The sequence below is a fragment of the Notolepis coatsorum genome (genome assembly GCF_963971535.1).
Source record: "Notolepis coatsorum genome assembly, chromosome: 11".
NCBI classification, from domain to species: domain Eukaryota; kingdom Metazoa; phylum Chordata; class Actinopteri; order Aulopiformes; family Paralepididae; genus Notolepis; species Notolepis coatsorum.
The window spans coordinates 123,598,403-123,618,858 of NC_140175.1; the positions used below are offsets into that span (position 1 = coordinate 123,598,403).

Genomic DNA, 20,456 nt, shown 5'->3' on the forward strand with positions numbered 1-20,456 from the left:
GGGACACTTGGTCACCCTAGTTCTGCGTGAGGGAAGTAATGGATTACACGGCACAACCTTAAAGGGGCACTTCACCAAAAAAACAATGCTGATTTATTTTGCACATATACTCTCACACACATCCAAAAACTCGAAACCGTTTTGCACACATTCATTTAGTTTGACGGTTGTTGAGAGGGAATGAGTTTGAATATGGTCACCAGCAGGACATCTCATAGTGGACATTGAATCGTGTGTTGTGTTAATTACAGCTCAATAATAAGGTAGTAGTTCCTATAAGACAAAGTATTGTAATTTTTTCATCTACCTCATTTCATGGAACTGTAATTAACACAACACAAGGATTCAATGTACCATATTCAAACTAATTTACTCTCAATAATGCCTTGTCTCCATTAGCTGTGTTCAGCCTGGCTGGGGCTAGCCATGGTCTAGCATGGTATGGTTTGGTTGGGTTTGTGTCTTGATTGATTGAAAACTTTATTAACAGATTGCAGAATGGGTACAATACAGTACGGCTCAATACATACAATTGTTAAGGGGATGCAGACCAGAGAAAGACTTTCGTCTTGTTTACATCAGGGTCCCCCATTTTCAATTAATCATAACATATATGACATACATGACATACAGATAGACAGTACTGCTAAATCTATACATTTATGACATATCAGATTTGCAAATACAGTACTGTTTGTGATACAAAAAGAGTCCAGAAAAGAGAGTATATATATTTGACGTAGAAACTGTACATTGGGGGAGGTTGGGTAGGTGGGTGGGGGGCTGTACATTGGAGGTGGTTCGGGGGGGGGGGGGGGGGGGGGGGGGGTTGGCATGGGGGGGGGGAACACTGTACAACTGTACAAGCAAAACTGTACATTGGAATATTGACAACCATACTTGGTCATTTACTGTACATTGGAGGAGGTTGGGTTAGGACATTTACATGGGCCAGTTAATTGCAGTCTCCCATAGGTGTTCTTTGAGAGTGTTTTTGAAAGTGGGTAGTGATTCACATTCCTTTACAGCTTTGGGTAGGGCGTTCCACATTGATGTGGCATAATTGCGAAACGTGTTTAGTCCCTTGTTTGAGCCGAATCTGGGTTGAACATGATTTGTGGAGCTCCCTCTGGTGTTGTGATCGTGGTATTCACTGACCTTTGGGAAGTATTTTGACATGTACATGGGTACCTTGGTCGTGTAGTGTATCTTGAAGACCAGGCCCATTGCAAGTTGTTGTACTCTGTCGTCTACTCTAAGCCATCCTAGGTTGTCAAAGTGGGCAGGGGTGAGGTGGGTTCTAGGAGTCAGGTCAAGCAGTAGTCTGACCATTTTGTTTTGAGATGTTTGTAATTTTGTTTTTAGCGCCTTTGAGGTGCTTTGGTACCATGAGGTGCAAGCATAGTCGTAGTACCCTTGAATGAGTGCTCCTGCCAGAGTCTTCAGGGTATTCTTGTTTACCAGAGAGGAGATCCGGTACAAGAATCTAGTTCGTTGGTTGACTTTTTTTAGTACATTGGAGGCCATTTTGTCACAGGAGAGATTAGCCTCTAGGATGGAACCCACGTAGGTAATTTCATCTTTCCTCGTGACAATATTGTCACCCACTGTAACTGAGAAGCCGTCGGTCTTGCTGAGTTTGTTATTTGAACCGAAGAGAATGGACTCTGTTTTGCCCATGTGTAATGATAGTTTGTTGTCAGCGAGCCATATGCAGATTTTGCCGAGTTCCGAGCTGAGGGTTTTTTCAACCTGTAACTTGTTCTTGTCTATGGTCAGCCTGGCTGGGGCTAGCCATGGTCTAGCATGGTATGGTTTGGTTGGGTTTATGTCTTTATTGCATTTCTTGTAAAGTCTGGTTGGTTCACACTACCAACTGTAGTGCACAGTCCCAGTCGGCTTTGGCCAGGTTGCAACTGTCTGACTTAGCCGGGTTCCAGGCGGGTTTGTCCCGGTTCTAAAGAGAATGGAGACGCTCACTGTGTGCCAGACAGGCCACAGTGCGGCTAAACCCTGGCTAGTGGAGACCAGGCCACAGCACGGCTAAACCCTGGCTAGTGGAGACCAGGCCACAGCACGGCTAAACCCTGGCTAGTGGAGACCAGGCCACAGCACGGCTAAACCCTGGCTAGTGGAGACCAGGCCACAGCACGGCTAAACCCTGGCTAGTGGAGACCAGGCCACAGCACGGCTCAACCCTGGCTAGTGGAGACGAGGCCACAGCACGGCTAAACCCTGGCTAGTGGAGATAAGGCCACAGCAAGGCTAAACCCTGGCTAGTGGAGACAAGGCCACAGCACGGCTAAACCCTGGCTAGTGGAGATAAGGCCACAGCAAGGCTAAACCCTGGCTAGTGGAGACCAGGCCACAGCACGGCTAAACCCTGGTTAGTGGAGACAAGGCCACAGCACGGCTAAACCATGGCTAGTGGAGACCAGGCCACAGCACGGCTAAACCCTGGCTAGTGGAGACAAGGCCACAGCACGGCTAAACCCTGGCTAGTGGAGACAAGGCCACAGCTAAACCCTGGCTAGTGGAGACCAGGCCACAGCACGGCTAAACCCTGGCTAGTGGAGACCAGGCCACAGCATGGCTAAACCCTGGCTAGTGGAGACAAGGCCACAGCACGGCTAAACCATGGCTAGTGGAGACCAGGCCACAGCATGGCTAAACCCTGGCTAGTGGAGACAAGGCCACAGCACGGCTAAACCCTGGCTAGTGGAGACCAGGCCACAGCACGGCTAAACCCTGGCTAGTGGAGACGAGGCCACAGCACGGCTAAACCCTGGCTAGTGGAGACAAGGCCACAGCACGGCTAAACCCTGGCTAGTGGAGACTAGGCCACAGCACGGCTAAACCCTGGCTAGTGGAGACAAGGCCACAGCTAAACCCTGGCTAGTGGAGACCAGGCCACAGCTAAACCCTGGCTAGTGGAGACGATGCCACAGCACGGCTAAACCCTGGCTAGTGGAGACAAGGCCACAGCACGGCTAAACCCTGGCTAGTGGAGACGAGGCCACAGCACGGCTAAACCCTGGCTAGTGGAGACGAGGCCACAGCACGGCTAAACCCTGGCTAGTGGAGACAAGGCCACAGCATGGCTAAACCCTGGCTAGTGGAGACAAGGCCACAGCACGGCTAAACCCTGGCTAGTGGACTGGAGACAAGGCCACAGCTAAACCCTGGCTAGTGGGGGCCAGGTATAACCATCAAACTAAATGAACGTGTGCAAAAGAAAAGTGAATTTTTAGCTCTGCGTTAGAATATGTGCAAAATAAATCTACATTGTTGTTTGGTGAAGTGCCCCTTTAACAACTGATTGAGTCCTCAACACTGAGTACTGAGAGACATGTTCAAAGGTCAAAGGGCATTCTCTTTGTAATATGGTTTTAGGGGCAAAGCAATCGCAAATCAACTGAAAGTAATGTGATTGCCTTATATGAGATTACTTTATTGACTCTGAAATCCAATGGATTACGTTGCTGATTAAGATTTTTGGCAGGTACAGATTACATTTTGAAAGTAACTTTTCTAATGTATGTGTCTGTCTGTCTGTCTGTCTGTCTGTGTGTCTGTCTGTGTGTGTGTCTGTCTGTCTGTGTGTGTCATTGCACAGAGTTCCTTCAAATCCATGCACACGTTTCAGAACCACAGAAGAAGAATGTGCTTAGGAAGAATATGGACAGAATTGTCAGTGATGATGATGGAGATTTCTTTGACAATGTGCCGCTTTAAGATGTTTCGATTTTATTATTATTCTATGTACATTTTCCATGAAATATTATTTTTGCAAATAATCTAAATCAGAGTCGGACAAGAAAAAACTCAACAGCGGTGCATCGAACACAGCTCTTCTGGTCTGGTTGGACCAGTGCTGCCAAACATGTCAAAGTAATTTATTTTGCATAAAATGTGAACGACACAAACATTACAGTTTTTTTTCACCGATTGCTTAAGCACGCTTTAGAAAACGGGGCAGTTTTTGTTGTTGTTGCAATTAGCACAACCACACACACAATAAGCAGAACACCTCAGATCCTATCCTAAATTAAACACTCTTGTAAAAACGATACACTAATTAAAAAAAAACACATTTTGTTACCATATGAAACACGTTTCATATGACTTAATTCTGTTTGAACCAGTTCCATACCTAAAACACTTCTACTTCTCAGTGATTATAGTACTGTAAGTGAAGTACACAGAGAATGTGCACATATACAATACTTTCACCAAACGCTACACAAGACCAATACTGCAGACTGATATAATTATACATTTAATTTACTTCTCTCCATATACTCAAATCAGTCAACATGGAGAATCACAACAAAACAGTCTTCATGCTACTACAGTAGTGTGCATAACACTGTAAGCTCAGCAAATATCAGACAAACAAATACAATAAATACTGTATCCAGTACATGTTACAATTACAGTAAAATTATAATTATAATAATATATCTGGAAAATACTAGATATTATAGTCTCTCTTCGCCTAGCTCGATCTGGCCAGAGAATTACGGGAAACTGGGACATGTTTTGTTGTGATGTTGACATGTTGACTGATCTGGGTATATGGAGATAAATGAAATATATTTGCATCAGTCTGTACTGTAGCATTGGTCGTGTGTAGTGAATTTACTGTATTGTATATTTGCACATTCTCTGTGTACTTCACTCCTTCCATTTTAGTTGAAGACAGGTGAACTCACCTGCTGCATTTTTATAGTGCTTAAACCTGATTGGTGTGTCTACAATTAATGTGTTTGTGCTGATGGCTGTGTTTAAGAGGCTGACATTGTGCTTATATAGTGGTGCAAATCTGGGCCAATGTTTTGTTTCTTGGGTGTAAAGGTTTTGATAATTGTGTAATACATTTGATTTAAGTGTTTATGCAATCGGGGAAAAAATGTAAACGGTCCCCAAAGTTACCACGCTCCAAGAAATGTCTTGCTTTGTTGCCGTTCTATTTTATCCACCGTGTTTAAACAAGTTTCCGTTACCTCTCATGGCCACAGGGTGCCACTGCCAATCAGGGGCGTCCATTTGGTATGGCAAGGTATGGCACTCGCCATACCTTGGCAAATAAAAATGTAATTTCTTTTTTTTTATTACAATTTTTTATGTTGATTTAGAATTCGAATGTCAACATTATGAACGAAGCTTCGAACTATTCGGTACAGCCCTAGCATGTTTTGATATTGTCAATTATCTCACTTTTACTAGGTGACTTTTGCTGTGACTAACTGAAATATGCCCCAAAAAAAAGGAAAATGGACATAGGGAAGTTTTTTAATCAAAGGGCAGCAGAGACAAGTGATACAGGGACACAGGTAAGGTCTGGCTTAGTGATTATAACAGTGCAGTTCAGCATTCAGTAACCCATACTTTTTGTGAATGTGTTTTTGATACTACATTCTGTTGAACACACACCTCAAAACCGTACCTAAGGAAAATTGGCTCAATTGCAAGAAAAGTAATAGACAGTTATATTACATTCTGCATAATTCGTATGCAAAATATTGTGGTTCCCTGCTTTAGTCTGTTGACACATTTCTATACTAAAAATGCTTGTGTAGTCCTGTGTCATACCTAAATGTCATATAACTGAATTGTATAGAAACAACTCACCAAAAGTGACTTTTGCACAACTGATTTGACAAAAAGAATTCACCAAGGGGGGGAAACCCCCGCTTCAGCCCCCCCCCCCTCGTCGCCATACCTTGCCTTTTAGTGAAAGGACGCCACGGGGTGCCATTCTTACACAGTGCATCTTTCAAATGGTCTAATTATTGAAGTAATTCATGTAAAAACGTTCTTGGAAATTGGACTGAGAAGGAATGGTTGGTGCTTTAAAAAAGACCCTTGCAGTCGACCTGGAGTCATACAAGTACAACATTCTCCTTTAGACCAAAGTCAGGTTGGTCATTTGCTTTGTGTGCATTGTGTTCACATTGTTGTCTTCAGAATTTAATAAAATAAGTAGAAAAAGACTGAGACATTCTTTACTCCACTCTACTGAGGCCACAAGAGGTCACTCTAGGCCATTGTGTGTGTCGTGTCTTAAATGTACAAATGTGTAATCTCTCAAATTTGGAAGAGTTACATTTAGAATGAGATATGTTTGACCAACCCAGTTATGTGTAGCTTTTGTGCAAACTAGGCTATATCCCGTAATGGTTATGATACTGGTGATAATAGTAATAGACTATAGACTAATAGACTAGAATATTGCTATTATTATTATTATTATTATTATTGCTATAATTATTAGTGCAAAACAACTGCTTTGCATTCAATGAAACAACATTATGTGAAATTCAAGTATACATAAAAACAAAAGGTTGACAAAATAATAATAATAATAATAATAATAATAATAATAATAATAATAATAATAATAATAATAATAATAATAAAAATAAAGGAAAAGCAGAATGAAAGAAAAACTAACTCCGAAGTCTGAGCTGAAGGTGACTTTTAAGTCGACCATGTAGATATTCAGACGACCTCTTCGGGTCGGTTGATCCGAACTCATATTAATTCCGTGCATGTAGATCATGTCTATAAACTATAATCCAGTGGGTTATTCCTCCACTAGAGGAGGCGGGGTCTCTCTGAGGAGGCGGGACTTGACCACAGTCGCCACCACTAAGGAACATCACGAGTGGGTTGTCTGTCAAGCGGCATCGCGAACAATGAGAAGTACTTGGTATATACGGTAAGCTTTACTATTAATAATGTATATATAAAACATTGTGCCGTTATTCGCCCCGTCCTCGTGAGGTACCTGAGGTGAGTGGAGGCGTTCTGTGTTTGCGTGGCAAGTTCTCCTGCACCGAGTTTGACGTCCAAGAGGCTGACACACTTCATTCGCTCGTATTATTATTATGACTGAAATACTTGATCATCTCCTAAATATGACTGTAAATTATATAACATGTTATTCCCTGCAGGTCACAGTGTTTTTTAGAGAGAGGTTACCATGGGAACAGCAAATACAATCTTCCCTTAGTTAGGAATCAGTCCAGCCTGATCTGATCACAACTTCCTTTTGTTATAGTAATTCCAGTTTGTTATAACCTATTATTATAACAACCTATTATAACAGGCTTTTTCTTTTTTTATTTATTTATTTTGATTCCAGGTCGACATCAACACGTCAGCGATGATCGGTCCAGAAAACGAGACGGATTTTCAAGCTCCAGATTGAATCAAAACCCGGATATTTTTTCGTCTGTTTTATTTTCTTCCCAAACTGCGTCGTTGATTCGGGATCTGTGGGGAAGCGCGTCTTCCTCTCTGGTGGGAGACACTTCCTGACCATCATCATCCACTCGATGGCTTTTTTAATGAAAAAGAAGAAATTCAAGTTTCAAATCCATTTCACTCTGGAGGAGCTCACCGCGGTTCCGTTCGTCAACGGGGTTCTCTTCTGCAAGGTCCGACTCCTGGACGGCGGGGACTTTGCCATCTCGTCGTCAAGGTAATTGCAGATGTATAGTTTGTATTAAATGCCTAATCAGAAAACAGAAACCAACGTGTTGTCCCCCCACCACCAACAATAAGACATTTGATTGGAGACATGTTTTCATTCTGTAGTTGATTGGCTGAGGTCTTGATACAACAAGGACTAACACTAGACAGCAGGAAATTGTTAGGGTTTGAAACCGACCCCAACAGCACGGCACAGACAGGTAGTTCAGAGTTAGCCAAACACTAGGGCGTATTTATTACAGAATCAAAAAATTAGCCAAATAACAAATCAGAATTAACAAAAAGGAGAATGCTCTCGGCAGAGTTGTCTGCGGCTCTGCAGATCCTCCCGGTTTAGAGGTGGGGAATCGGCGTAGGCGCCACTACCTCTGCGGCTCTGCAGATACTCCCGGATCCAACTCGGGGAGGAAACGGAGAGAGAGAGAGTGGTCAATAATCAATCCAACTGTACACAGAGGCAGTGCAGTTCAGTCCTCCTTAGCTGAGTCCAGTATAAATCACAAGTGACTTGATCTTCGGTGTACCAACACACAAGTTAGCTGAGTCCAGTACAAAACAAAACGGTATTTCTTCAGTGTTATCCTAACACACAAATTAGCTGAGTCCAGTACAAAACAAAACGGTATTTCTTCAGTGTTATCCAAACACACAAAAAACAGATAATCCAAAAGGTTTGTTTCCAAAAACTCACCAAAGCGCAAACGCGTAAAGCGGGCAACGAGGCACAGCTCCAACGGATGATCGAGATATACACCAGCGGCGACTTCCAAAGACGTCCTGGAGAAGAAGTAGACGAGGCACAACAACGGGGGGGAACAGGCAATAGCAGTAGTAATCCAAAACGACGACAACGATTGATAGAAGGCCCGAGTATATGAAGCCTCTGGAGCGCTAATTACAAACTACAACAGGTGCATGATGGAAATTGGTAATCGCTCCTGAAGCGTGTGGCGGGGAATGGACCAATCATCACAGTACCTTAAAGAAGCGTGTGGCAGGGAATGGGCCAATCCTCACAGAAATAGGTTTTTGATTGTATTTTCTGTATTTTTTGGTTGTAAAATGTCAAACAGATCTACTGTATATTCTGATTCCATACAGGGTGTTTTCCATCTGCAGATCAAACTCATCAAGAATGTACAATATGTGAATTTATTAGTGTTGATATGGGTTTTTATGCCGATATGTTTTTCTTTTTTTATGACTAATGCATTTTTAATGAAATAGAAAAATACATTGAGTTATGCTGTATATTTCAGAACATGACTAGTATTTAAGGGAGAGTGAGGTACAGTATGTCAGAAGCGACGTCATGCAACATGCATTATAACATGATATATAACGGCAGTAACGGTTTTACATTCGATTTGCTGTCACTCAGGATGGGTGTACGTGTCAACATTTAGAAAAGATGATGGTGACTGTCTGAGGACATTTAGGTAAACGTTTACAGCAGCGTGCAGGAGAGTTATAGTACAGAGCTCCAAACTAACCTTTACACCACCTTCCCAACACCGTTGTGTCGTCTGCAAACTTGATAATGTGGAGGAGTGCAGTCGTGGGTGAAGAGGAGGGGGCTCAGCACACAGCCCTGTGGGACTCCAGTGTTCAGGGAGTAGAGGAGGGGGCTCAGCACACAGCCCTGTGGGACTCCAGTGTTCAGGGAGTAGAGGAGGGGGCTCAGCACACAGCCCTGTGGGACTCCAGTGTTCAGGGAGTAGAGAGGGCTCAGCACACAGCCCTGTGGGACTCCAGTGTTCAGGGAGTAGAGGAGGGGGCTCAGCACACAGCCCTGTGGGACTCCAGTGTTCAGGGAGTAGAGAGGGCTCAGCACACAGCCCTGTGGGACTCCAGTGTTCAGGGAGTAGAGGAGGGGGCTCAGCACACAGCCCTGTGGGACTCCAGTGTTCAGGGAGTAGAGAGGGCTCAGCACACAGCCCTGTGGGACTCCAGTGTTCAGGCTGAGGAGAGGAGATTGCTTAACCTAACATACTGGGGTTTAAGTATCCATTTGCAGACGGAGGGGTTGATGTTGAGGTCCTTGGTTTCCATGAGTTTGGGATGATGGTGTTGAATGTTGAGCTTAAGTTGATAATAACCCCTAACTGCTCCCGATGAGCAGGTCGGCACCTTGCATGGTCGCCTCCGCCGTCGGTGTGTGAGTGAACGGGTGAATGTGAGGAACAAAAATGACTTCCTGTTTACTAGTGGAATTATTTAATTGATCAAGGCCCTTTTAGTTGTTTCATTGGTTGTATAGTGGTCAGTCAGCCAATCAGAGGACCCCTTGAAACATCAATCATCATGTCAAAAATCATTTAAACCGAATGACAAAGTGTTTAAACAGCTGAACCCTCTGGTCTGAGATCTGATCAGATGGAAGGGCCATTCAATCAACTACAATGTGGAGTGCCAGGCAATGGGGGCCCACATACAATGTTGCTTTCTAGGCCACTGTAGTGGAAAATGTACGAGGGGTGGACGGTATAAACGGTATGAATTTGCGCTACGGTATGGATGTTGACTATACCTTGTGACCGGTAGAGCAACTCTAAAATAGCAATGACGTCACGTACTGTAACCACAGCCTAGCCTATTTCACTCGCATTTGCCCCTAAAAATAGATAGAATTAGATATAGATAATAGATATGTGCGAACTGGAAAAAGTTATTTAGGAGCACAGAGGCTTCGCGCAGTGGGCGTGTCAACGCACAATTGTCATTTCATAATAGACACGGAACATAGCGGACCTTCGATTCTATAAGCGAACTAGTAGCTCTTCCGCCCTGCGTTTGAAGGCTGTGTGACAACTTCTCTCGCGAGTCGCGCAGTTTCTATGTGTAATCCATCGTCTAACATGCTTTGCATCCTCGCCATTCTGGAATGCCCACGCTAAAACCATGCTAAAAAACCCATGCTAAAACCTTATGTAATGTTAACTATTGATGTAGCCTCAGAAAGCTAACGTTAGCTGGCTCCACTCCTACTGTAGCAGCCTGTTGATGTACTAACCTCAGAAAGCTAACGTTAGCTCCACTCTAGCAGCCTGTTGATGTACTAACCTCAGAAAGCTAACGTTAGCTCCACTCTAGCAGCCTGTTGATGTACTAGCCTCAGAAAGCTAACGTTAGCTCCACTCTAGCAGCCTGTTGATGTACTAGCCTCAGAAAGCTAACGTTAGCTCCACTCTAGCAGCCTGTTGATGTACTAGCCTCAGAAAGCTAACGTTAGCTCCACTCTAGCAGCCTGTTGATGTACTAGCCTCAGAAAGCTAACGTTAGCTCCACTCTAGCAGCCCCCTCCCTCCCTCTCTCACTCTGTCTCCCCCATCCCTTTCTCTCTCTGCTAACAATCCTGATTAGATTCTTGAACCTATTTCATTAAAAAGGAAGATATTGATGGACATTAGCTATAGTATAGCTCAGCAGCTGTAACAGAATCATTTTATTATTTTTGATTATTTACGTTTTAAGTTAACAACTACAAAAAAAATCCAGCGGTAGACCGACATAACAAACGCTGTCACTGTTTACTTGTGTAAGGACATGGATCCTTTTATTAATTTTTTTTTATTGGTATTTTTCTTGGTCTATTGGTCTTTTTCCTTTTTCCTCCGATTTTCTCCCATCCCAATGTTAGTCGTTATGCCAATTTCCAATCCCCTTCCTGGTCACTGCGCACTTACCCCCCACAGTCAGTCTGGGAGAGTGGAGGCTATCACGTGCTTCCTCCGACATAGGGATGCCCCGATCGATCGGCCACCGATCGTTATCAGCCGATAATCAGTATAAATATGCGATCGGTGATCGGTGATAATGCTTTATTTTCGCCGATCGTCAAAACCGATCTCACTCGCTCGTCTCGCTGAGTTCTGTCTGACACCGGGAGCTGTGCGGCGTCTGCTCCTCCCTCCAGCCCCTCCCGCGCGCATGTAAACACGGGTCTAGTAGTCTAGTCTAGTGGGACGGGAGGACGGCGTCTCCCTTAGCTAACGTTAGCTACCGTTACAAAATGACCCAGTCAACCATTCACTTCCAGTCCAATACATGATGAGGCATTGTCTAACCGAACGGTATCTAGCCGGCCAGCTACCGATAGCTCCTGACATCAACAAACGCTCCAGCAAGTCTAGTAGAGACGTGTATGATACCTCAGCTAGCTCATGTTAGCTGACACCAGCTCACTGTTCAAAACGAAATGTCCCACTGAACTAAATAGTTCACAGAGGCACTGTATCAACGTTATATAGCCGGCCAGCAGTAGCCACAGATAGCACCTGATATCAATGTTTTATAACACTCATTTGATGCGTATTCGAGCTGAGGGCATGTTGTTGAATATGATCAATAGGGTCTAGCTGCAGCTCCGGAGAATCCTGGCCGTAGCTGCAGGCTACTCGAGTATAGGGTCTAGCTGCAGCTCCGGAGAATCCTGGCCGTAGCTGGAGGCTACTAGAGTACACACAGACAGTGGAGCTTGTTGCGTGGTGGCGATGTCTCGCAGATAATACAAGTACAAGTCTAATTATATAATATATATATATTATATAAAAAAGAAAAAAAATATATAAAATTATTTTAAAATTATTTTTAATCAAAAACGATCGGTATCGGATCGGTATCGGCGGATATGGCGCACGACGATCGGTGATTGGTATCGGTGGCAAAAAACATGATCGGGGCATCCTTACTCCGACACACGTCTAGCCAATCAACCGCTTCTTTTCACCTGGCAGCGCGGACTCTCACTGAGAGGGTGTAACGTGTGGAAGGATCACACTACCGCCCTTAGATCCTATCTGCGCTTAGCAGGCGCCCCGACCGAACTGTAGGAGTCGCTGTTTACAACGACCCGGACCCACCCCGCCAGCTTCTCCCACCCTCTAATACTGCCAATTGTATTAGTGTGAACGGCCAGCCAAGCTGGTGACAACCCCGGAGCTGTGAGCTGGATTCGAACAGGCGAATCCAGCGTCTCCGGGGTTGGTGACGAACGCAATCTCCGCTACGCCACCTGACCGCCCCTGACATGGATCCTTTTCAAACTGTCGATAGAAAGGGCTTTAAAGACATGGTCAAAGCACTGGATCCAAGATACGCATTACCTGCCCGCAGACACTTGAGAAAAGGTTTTGCATATTTTTTTCTTTATCCACTTTTTCTCCCCATTTTCTATTTTTTCTCCCATCCCAATTTCGTATTATCCAATTCATCCCTCCCCTGTCTTGAACGTTGCTAGACTATGCCTCCCACTGGTCGGCTGTAGTGAGGACAGAAGCCTTGCATCACGTGTCCCCTCCGGTACACGAGGAGGCAGCCTGTTGCATCTTTTCACCTGAACAGCGCGATCTCTCAGCGGCGAGGAGTAACACGTGCGAGGCTCACGCTGCCCCCGATACTTCCTGTTTCTGCCGTACAGGCATCACCAAACCGACATGTAGGAGTCGCTGTCCACAATGTCCAATCCCCACCCACCGGCTTTCCCACCCGGGGCGCCTATTGCTTATTAACAGCGGAGCAGTGCTGCCGTTGCTTCCGCGTTTTCCCTGATTGGCTGCGACACGCCCCGCGGCAGGTGCGGCAACCGCAGAGCGGAGCGGCAGAGCTTGCGGAGCGGAGCGGCAGAGCTTGCGGCATTATGTAGCCCTAATCCCAGGGCTGTACGTTAACTTTTTTTGCACATAGCACTGGTGCTACAGAGGTTGATAGTTTTGTAGCACAGGCCAAAATCTTGTAGCACAAGTATAAAACGTGTTATATTTGTAACAGTCACAAATGTGCCTATTGTATTTGTGTTATTTAGTTGCAGTGCCATGTTTGGCTGTCATTTAGTATATCGCCATGTGTTATTATTACTATGATACTCTCATATCCTATTTTCAATTAATATCATAAACAACCAGTGTTGTGCTAGTTACTGAAAAATAGTAACTCAGTTACTTTACTAGTTACTTCATTTCAAAGTAACTTCGTTACTGTACTAGTTACTTACACCCAAAAGTAATGAGTTACTGTGAAAAGTAACTATTTAGTTATTTAAAAAAAAAAAAAAAAAAAAATTGCTCAAGTCCCATGCCCCATATACTCAAAATCGGTTGATCAACTTGACAGTTTCCATTCACATCACCGAACTCTGCTAAGCAATGTGGTCTAGAGCGTTTCATTATATATTCCCTCCCCGCTGTATGTATATTTCTCTCCCACCCACCCACCCCCTCCTAATGTACAGTCCCCTCCCCATCATATGTATATACTCTGTCAGGATCTAGGGGTAACAGTACTGTATATTGGAATACCGTTTATGTCACAAATGTATCAGTACTAAATACCTATATGTCCCTATGCCATAAATGTCATGTATGTTGTGTATGTCATAAATGTCTATATGAATTGAAAATGGGGGACCCTGATGGAAACAAGACAAACGTCTTTCTCAGGTCTGCATCCCCTTAACAATTGTATGTATTGAGCCGTACTGTATTGTACCCATTCTGCAATCTGTTAAATAAAGTTTTCATTCATTCATTCATTCATCCATTCATTAATTCATTCATAACCATCTTGCAGCGTTGTTATCAAAGCATTGCAACGTTAGAATAGTTAGGATATCAATTGTGCATGAAAGGACTATATTTATATTGTTTGATTAGTATTATGAGATTCCCTGGCAGATTTTGTACAGTCAAAATCCGTTGATCTTGAGTTTCAGTGAACACATTGCACTCACCGTCACCAGTCTGCGGTGGTCGAGATGTAACGTTAGTCCAGTTGACTCCAGCAGCCCTTCAAACATGTTCTTTATCTCGTTTCCATGTTGTATATTAATTATCTCTCCAAGTAGTTGCTAAATGGTTTGTTAGTTCGTTATTATTACTGCGTTCTTATTATGTAGATTCATAGCGAGCGTCCTCTTGTTGTTTACTGTAGAGAGCGCCTATTTCTTTCAGAACGTCAGTGGCCAATCAGAAGTGCGAAACCAGAATGAGGCTACGGAAAGAAATAATAATAATAATAATACTTCGTTTTATATAGCGCCTTTCAGTCTACAGTAAACAAAACAAACGCAGGCGAAATAAGGACGCTCGCTATGAATCTACATAAAAAGAACGCAGTAACGAACTAACAAACCATTCAGTAACGTAAGTAGCGTTACTGAATTTCAAAAGTAATGCGTTAGAGTACTAGTTGCGGCAAAAAGTAACTTCGTTTCTGTAACGCGTTACTTTGTAACGCGTTAGTCCCAACACTGTAAACAACATAAGGAATATTAGCATAATTTTTAGTGGACTGAAGGAATGAGTCAGCGTTAATAGTTTTAAATGCAAATAATTTATTGAAACATAGAAGTGGGGTCGGTTGGGACACACACACACACACAATGGGGGACCCTGATGTAAACAAGACAAACGTCTTTCTCAGGTCTGCATCCCCTTAACAATTGTGTGTATTGAGCCGTACTGTACTGTACCCATTCTGCAATCTGTTAAATAAAGTTTTCATTCATTCATTCACACACACTGTTTCAACTCACCACCCCCGCATCATATTGTAGTCTAGTCTGTCTTCAAACTTCCACTCCTCTCGAAACTTGTTTATATTTGAATATCAACATTATCTGTCCATCCTCAGTTTACTATAATATACTCCTGTCCTGACTAGTGACTTCATCATCTTTCCAAACGCACGCACGCACGCACACACACAGGGAAGGGGAGAGAGTGCCCCCCATTTCCCTTTCCCCAGTCCACACTGTGTCTGCTGGCTCTGCCTCTGATCAGGATTAGCTTGTTAGCTTGCTAACGTTGTAGTGATTGTAATGGTACATAAACGTTAATTTCGGGCGATGTGCGCATAAAGGAATGGCAACGGTGCAAAGCATGTAGATGCATTTGACCCGTTGCGAGAAAAAAAAAACACCACAGACTTATTTCGGGACGTGTAGGCGCACTGCTGTGTTAACGCAGCAGTTCAGTGCGCACCAACCGACCAACGCGCTGCTCTGCTTGCAGAAGGCGCACGGATAGGGCGGATATGACTCGTCGAGTTGTCACAAGAGTTTTTTCAAAATAAGATTATCATATGCACCTGAACGTTGCTAGCTTTCGGAGCCTAGCTGGAGCTGCGCGTGGGCAGAAATGAGACCCGCTACAGGATTTTCAAAATAAGAGTATCTATATGAACCGAATCCCTATCGCACCAGTGCTACTGAAGTAAATCCATCCATCGCACAGACCGCTGTTGCTGTAGCACGTGCGATATATATGTCGCACTGTACAGGCCTGCTAATCCGCCATGATTTTCATTCGAAGCTCAGCTCACCTGGCAGCGCAGCGGTCCGTTGTTGACAAGTTCGAATCCCATCAATTCTTTTTTTTAACGTGTATTCTTTCGCCGGTTAAGGTTAGGCATGGTTAAGGTTAAGGTTAAGGTTAGGCATTCTTTCGGAGTTGGTTAAGGTTAGAACGGTTAAGTTTAGGCGCTGTTAAGGAGCTGGTTAAGGTTAGAGTTTGTCTTAGAGAATGGCAATATTTTTTATTTATTTTTTTATTGATCTTTTTCCCCCTCCATTTTCCTCCGATTTTCTCCCATCCCAATGTTAGTCGTATGCCAATTCCCAGTCCCTTCCTGGTCGCTGCGCACTTACCCCCCACAGTCAGATCATCTGGGAGAGTGGAGGCTACCACGTGCTTCCTCCGACACACGTCCAGCCAATCACCGCTTCTTTTCACCTGGCAGCGCGGATTCTCATCGAGAGGGCGTAGCGTGTGGGAGGACCACACTATCCCCCTCAAGTCCTATCCGCGCTTAGCAGGCGCCCCGACCGAACTGTAGGAGGCGCTGTTTACAACGACCCGGACCCACCCCGCCAGCTTCTCCCACCCTCTAATACAGCCAATTGTATTAGTGCAGACGGCCAGCCAAGCTGGTGACAACCCCGGAGCTGTGAGAACAGGCGAATCCAGCTCACAGCTCCGGGGTTGGTGACGAACGCAATCTCCGCTCGGCCACCTAACCGCCTCGGCAATATTCTTTCTATGGTTAAGGTTAAGGTTAAGGTTAGGCATTGTTTCGGAGTTGGTTAAGGTTAGAACGGTTACGTTTAGGCGCTGTTAAGGAGCTGGTTAAGGTTAGCGTTTGTCTTAGAGAATGGCAATAGACAGCCTATTTCCGCACTGCCGCTCTCTCGCGCTGCCGCGGTCACATGGTCACATTGTCACATTCTTGCACTCCTCCGCTGTTAGAAAGCAACACGCTTCCCACCCTCTAACACTTGCCAATTGTGTTAGTATGAACGACCGGCCAAGCTGGTAGCAACATAGAGAGCTGGGCTCGAACCCAGCCTCTCCTGCGTTAGTGGTGAGCGCCTTGCCCACTGCACCAATCAGCCGCCCCGAGGTTTTGCATTTTTCTATTGCAGTTTTGCACAATAAATGTTCTTAAAATACCTCTGTACTATGTGAAATATGTCCTAGTAATACAACAGTACAGTAATAGCTGCCATACCAGTGTTTTACCCCTTCAGAAGCATTTATATAGACATTTTAAGATAAGTTAATATATACCGTTACCGTCTATGCTTCAAATTATATCGTGATATACATTTTAGACCATACCGTCCAGCCCTAAAAATGTACCCATAACTGCCAATGATGACATATATACATGAATCATACATGAATTATACTCAGTGTTATCAAATGATGAAGGATTGCATGTATTGAAATGGTGTCTGTGGGCCTGCTTATGATTCATTACACCTGTATAACGTGTTGTTCAGCCTCTCACTTCTGAGGACGTCATTTGATGCAACACCACCAAGGGCTGACACTGGGACCTGGCGAGTCACTGGGACAGTTAGTGGAACTTCTGCAGCTAGATTCAAGCTCCTTTCATTTATTATTGTGATTGTTTTATTATCCCTGTATCTCTGACATAGATTATGCAGCCTGCCCTTATGGGAAAGATCTGTACAAAATGGTTACACAAACACACAGAACTAATTTAGAGACCGTTATGAGTAGTGATATCTGAAGGTAGAAACTTTGTTTCCTATAGAACATTAGGACAGTAACACCGGTTCTGGTGTGGTCTGTTTGTCAGCGCTGCCGGAGACGGGCCTGTACAGACTTGCCCTCTCTACTGCTCCACGGGTTCAAAGCACTCTGACATTAGTGGCTTATTGTGCAGATGATTTGTTAGGGACACAAATCCTTTGTCGTTAGAGAGAAGACTAGTTTCATGTCTGAGCTTGTGTCTCCGGTGAAGAAAACATGCCTAGTCACCTTAACATTAACTTTAAACTCTTTTAACACTACACCATATTGTATCTATTTATTTTTCAAGATTTGCACTACATCTCTACCTCATTTTTGCATTGTTTAAATGTTGTACTTTAGTTTGTATATTGTATTATTTTGTATAGTGTTTGGTCTTTATTAATTTTTTTTTTAAATGTACTTGTATGAAGCACAATCTCAGGAGGCTCATACAGAACCAAGCATTTCACTGTAATGTACAGTCTGTACTTTATATGGGACAAATGAAACTAAACTTGAACTTTGTGGTTTGAGGCAGGAGGCGATGGCCTTTACAAGCAGTAAGCACCCGTTTGCTGGGGTTGAAAGGTCAATTGTGGAAGAGACATAGAAATCAAAGGACCAGAAACACTATCCCATCTCTCTCTCTCTCTCTCTCCTCTCTCTCTTCTCTCTCCATCTCTCTCTCTCTCTCTCTCTTCTCTCTTCTCTCTCTCCTCTCTCTCTCTCTCTCTCTCCTTCTCTCTCTCTCTCTCTCCTCTCTCTCTCCTCTCTCTCTCTCTCTCTCTCTCTCTCTATTCAATTCAATTCAAATGGGCTTTATTGACATGGGGAAAGATACGTTTACATTGCCAAAGCCAAACAAAACATAACAATCAAACAGAGAAATCAAAAGAAATCAGTACATTACAGCAGGAATTTCTTGTACAGTCTTTATGGTGGTTGTATTCCGTTGGATGTCCTTTTCTTGTCACAGCAGCTCAACAAATCTTGCTGCTGTGTTTGCACATTGTTGTATTTCTGTCTATTATGTGTATTTATGTCTCTGATTGTCTTGGTGTATAGTGGGCAGGTTGAAGTATATGTCTCTGATGTCTTGGTATAGTGGGCAGGTTGTTAAGAAGTGGAGCTCGGTTTCCACCTCTTCTTGTGTGCAGTAGGTGCATAGTCTGTCTTTCTCTTGGGAGCCAGGTCTGCCTATGACGGGCTTTCTCGATGGCTAGGATGTGCTCGCTGAGTCTGTACCTAGTCAAGGATCTTCTTAGTTTTGGGGTCAGTCACGAGTGCTCAGGTATGCTGCCACTGGGTACTCTCTGTTTAGGGCCAAATAGCATTTCATTTGCTCTGGTTTTGGGTTGATTCTTTCCTATGTGTCAGATAGTTTTCTTTTTGTTTTCTTATCTCGATCTCTCTCGCTCTCGCTCTCTCTCTCTCACTCTCACTCTCTTTGTCACTCTCTTTCTCTCTCCCTCTTTCTGTTTCTCTATGTCACTGTCTCTGAATGTCTCTCGTTCTGCCTCTTTAGACAGACAGACATACAGACAGATAGACAGACAGACAGACAGACAGACAGACAGACAGACAGACAGACAGACAGACAGACAGACAGGACAGACAGACAGACAGACAGAAGGACAGACACACAGGTTGGCCTACATGCTAAATGGTGTAATACTTAATATTATACACAACAGTCTCAAACCGGTTCACCAGCAACATCGACTGAAACAAACTGGAGTTGTTGAAATCGTCCAACTTCTCAAAATATATTGTTTGGTTGCAAATCAGACAAAGTGTTGACAGGTAGCATAGGAGCGTCGAGGAGAGGGGGAGAGGAGAGGAGAGGAGAGGAGGAGAGGAAAGGAGATGAGGGTAGAGGAGAGGGGGAGAGGAAAGGAGAGGAGAGGAGGAGAGAGAAGAGAGGAGAGGGAAAGGAGATGAGGGTAGAGGAGAGGGGGGAGAGGAAAGGAGAGGAGAGGAGGAGAGGAGAAGAGAGGAGAGGAAAGTAGATGAGGGTAGAGGAGAGGGGGAGAGGAAAGGAGAGGGAGAGGAGGGTAGAGGAGAGAGAGAAGAAGAGGAGAGGAGAGGAGAAGGAGGAGAGGAGGGAGAGAAGAAGGGGGAGAGGAGAGGAGAGAGAGGAGGGTAGAGGAGAGAGAGAAGAAGAGGAGAGGAGAGGAGAAGGAGGAGAGGAGGGAGAGAAGAAGGGGGAGAGGAGGGAGAGAGAGGAGGGTAGAGGTGAGAGAGAAGAAGGAAGGAGAGGAGAAGGAGGAGAGGAGGGTAGAGGAGAGAGAGAAGAAGAGGAGAGGAGAGGAGAAGGAGGAGAGGAGGGAGAGAAGAAGGGGGAGAGGAGAGGAGAGAGAGGAGGGTAGAGGAGAGAGAGAAGAAGAGGAGAGGAGAGGAGAAGGAGGAGAGGAGGAGAGAAGAAGGGGGAGAGGAGGGAGAGAGAGGAGGGTAGAGGTGAGAGAGAAGAAGAGGAGAGGAGAGGAGAAGGAGGAGAGGAGGGTAGAGGAGAGAGAGAAGAAGAGGAGAGGAGGGAGAGAAGAAGGGGGAGAGGAGAGGAGAGAGAGGAGGGGAGAGAAGAAGGGGGAGAGGAGAGGAGAGAGAGGAGGGTAGAGGTGAGAGAGAAGAAGAGGAGAGGAGAGGAGAAGGAGGAGAGGAGGGTAGAGGAGAGAGAGAAGAAGAGGAGAGGAGGGAGAGAAGAAGGGGGAGAGGAGAGGAGAGAGAGGAGGGAGAGAAGAAGGGGGAGAGGAGAGGAGAGAGAGGAGGGTAGAGGTGAGAGAGAAGAAGAGGAGAGGAGAGAAGAAGGGGGAGAGGAGAGAAGAAGGGGAGGAGATAGGAGAGGGTAGCTCTAAACAGCTCCTAAAAAGCTCTAAGCAGCCAGTAACAGCCCTGTTTGGGAATGTGTGTGTGTGTGTGTGG

General features: G+C 44.6%; 1 protein-coding gene across 1 annotated transcript in view; it reads left to right on the plus strand.

Annotated features, from left to right (window-relative positions):
- The first annotated feature begins 6,644 nt into the window (after window positions 1–6,644).
- Window positions 6,645–20,456, plus strand: part of eeig1b (estrogen-induced osteoclastogenesis regulator 1b) — a 127,959-nt gene continuing 114,147 nt past the window's right edge. The window contains exons 1-2 of the mRNA XM_084324354.1: window positions 6,645–6,724; window positions 7,151–7,489. Coding sequence (XP_084180480.1) covers window positions 7,344–7,489 — 146 coding nt within the window. The 5' untranslated portion in view covers window positions 6,645–6,724; window positions 7,151–7,343. The remainder of the gene's footprint in view (window positions 6,725–7,150; window positions 7,490–20,456) is intronic.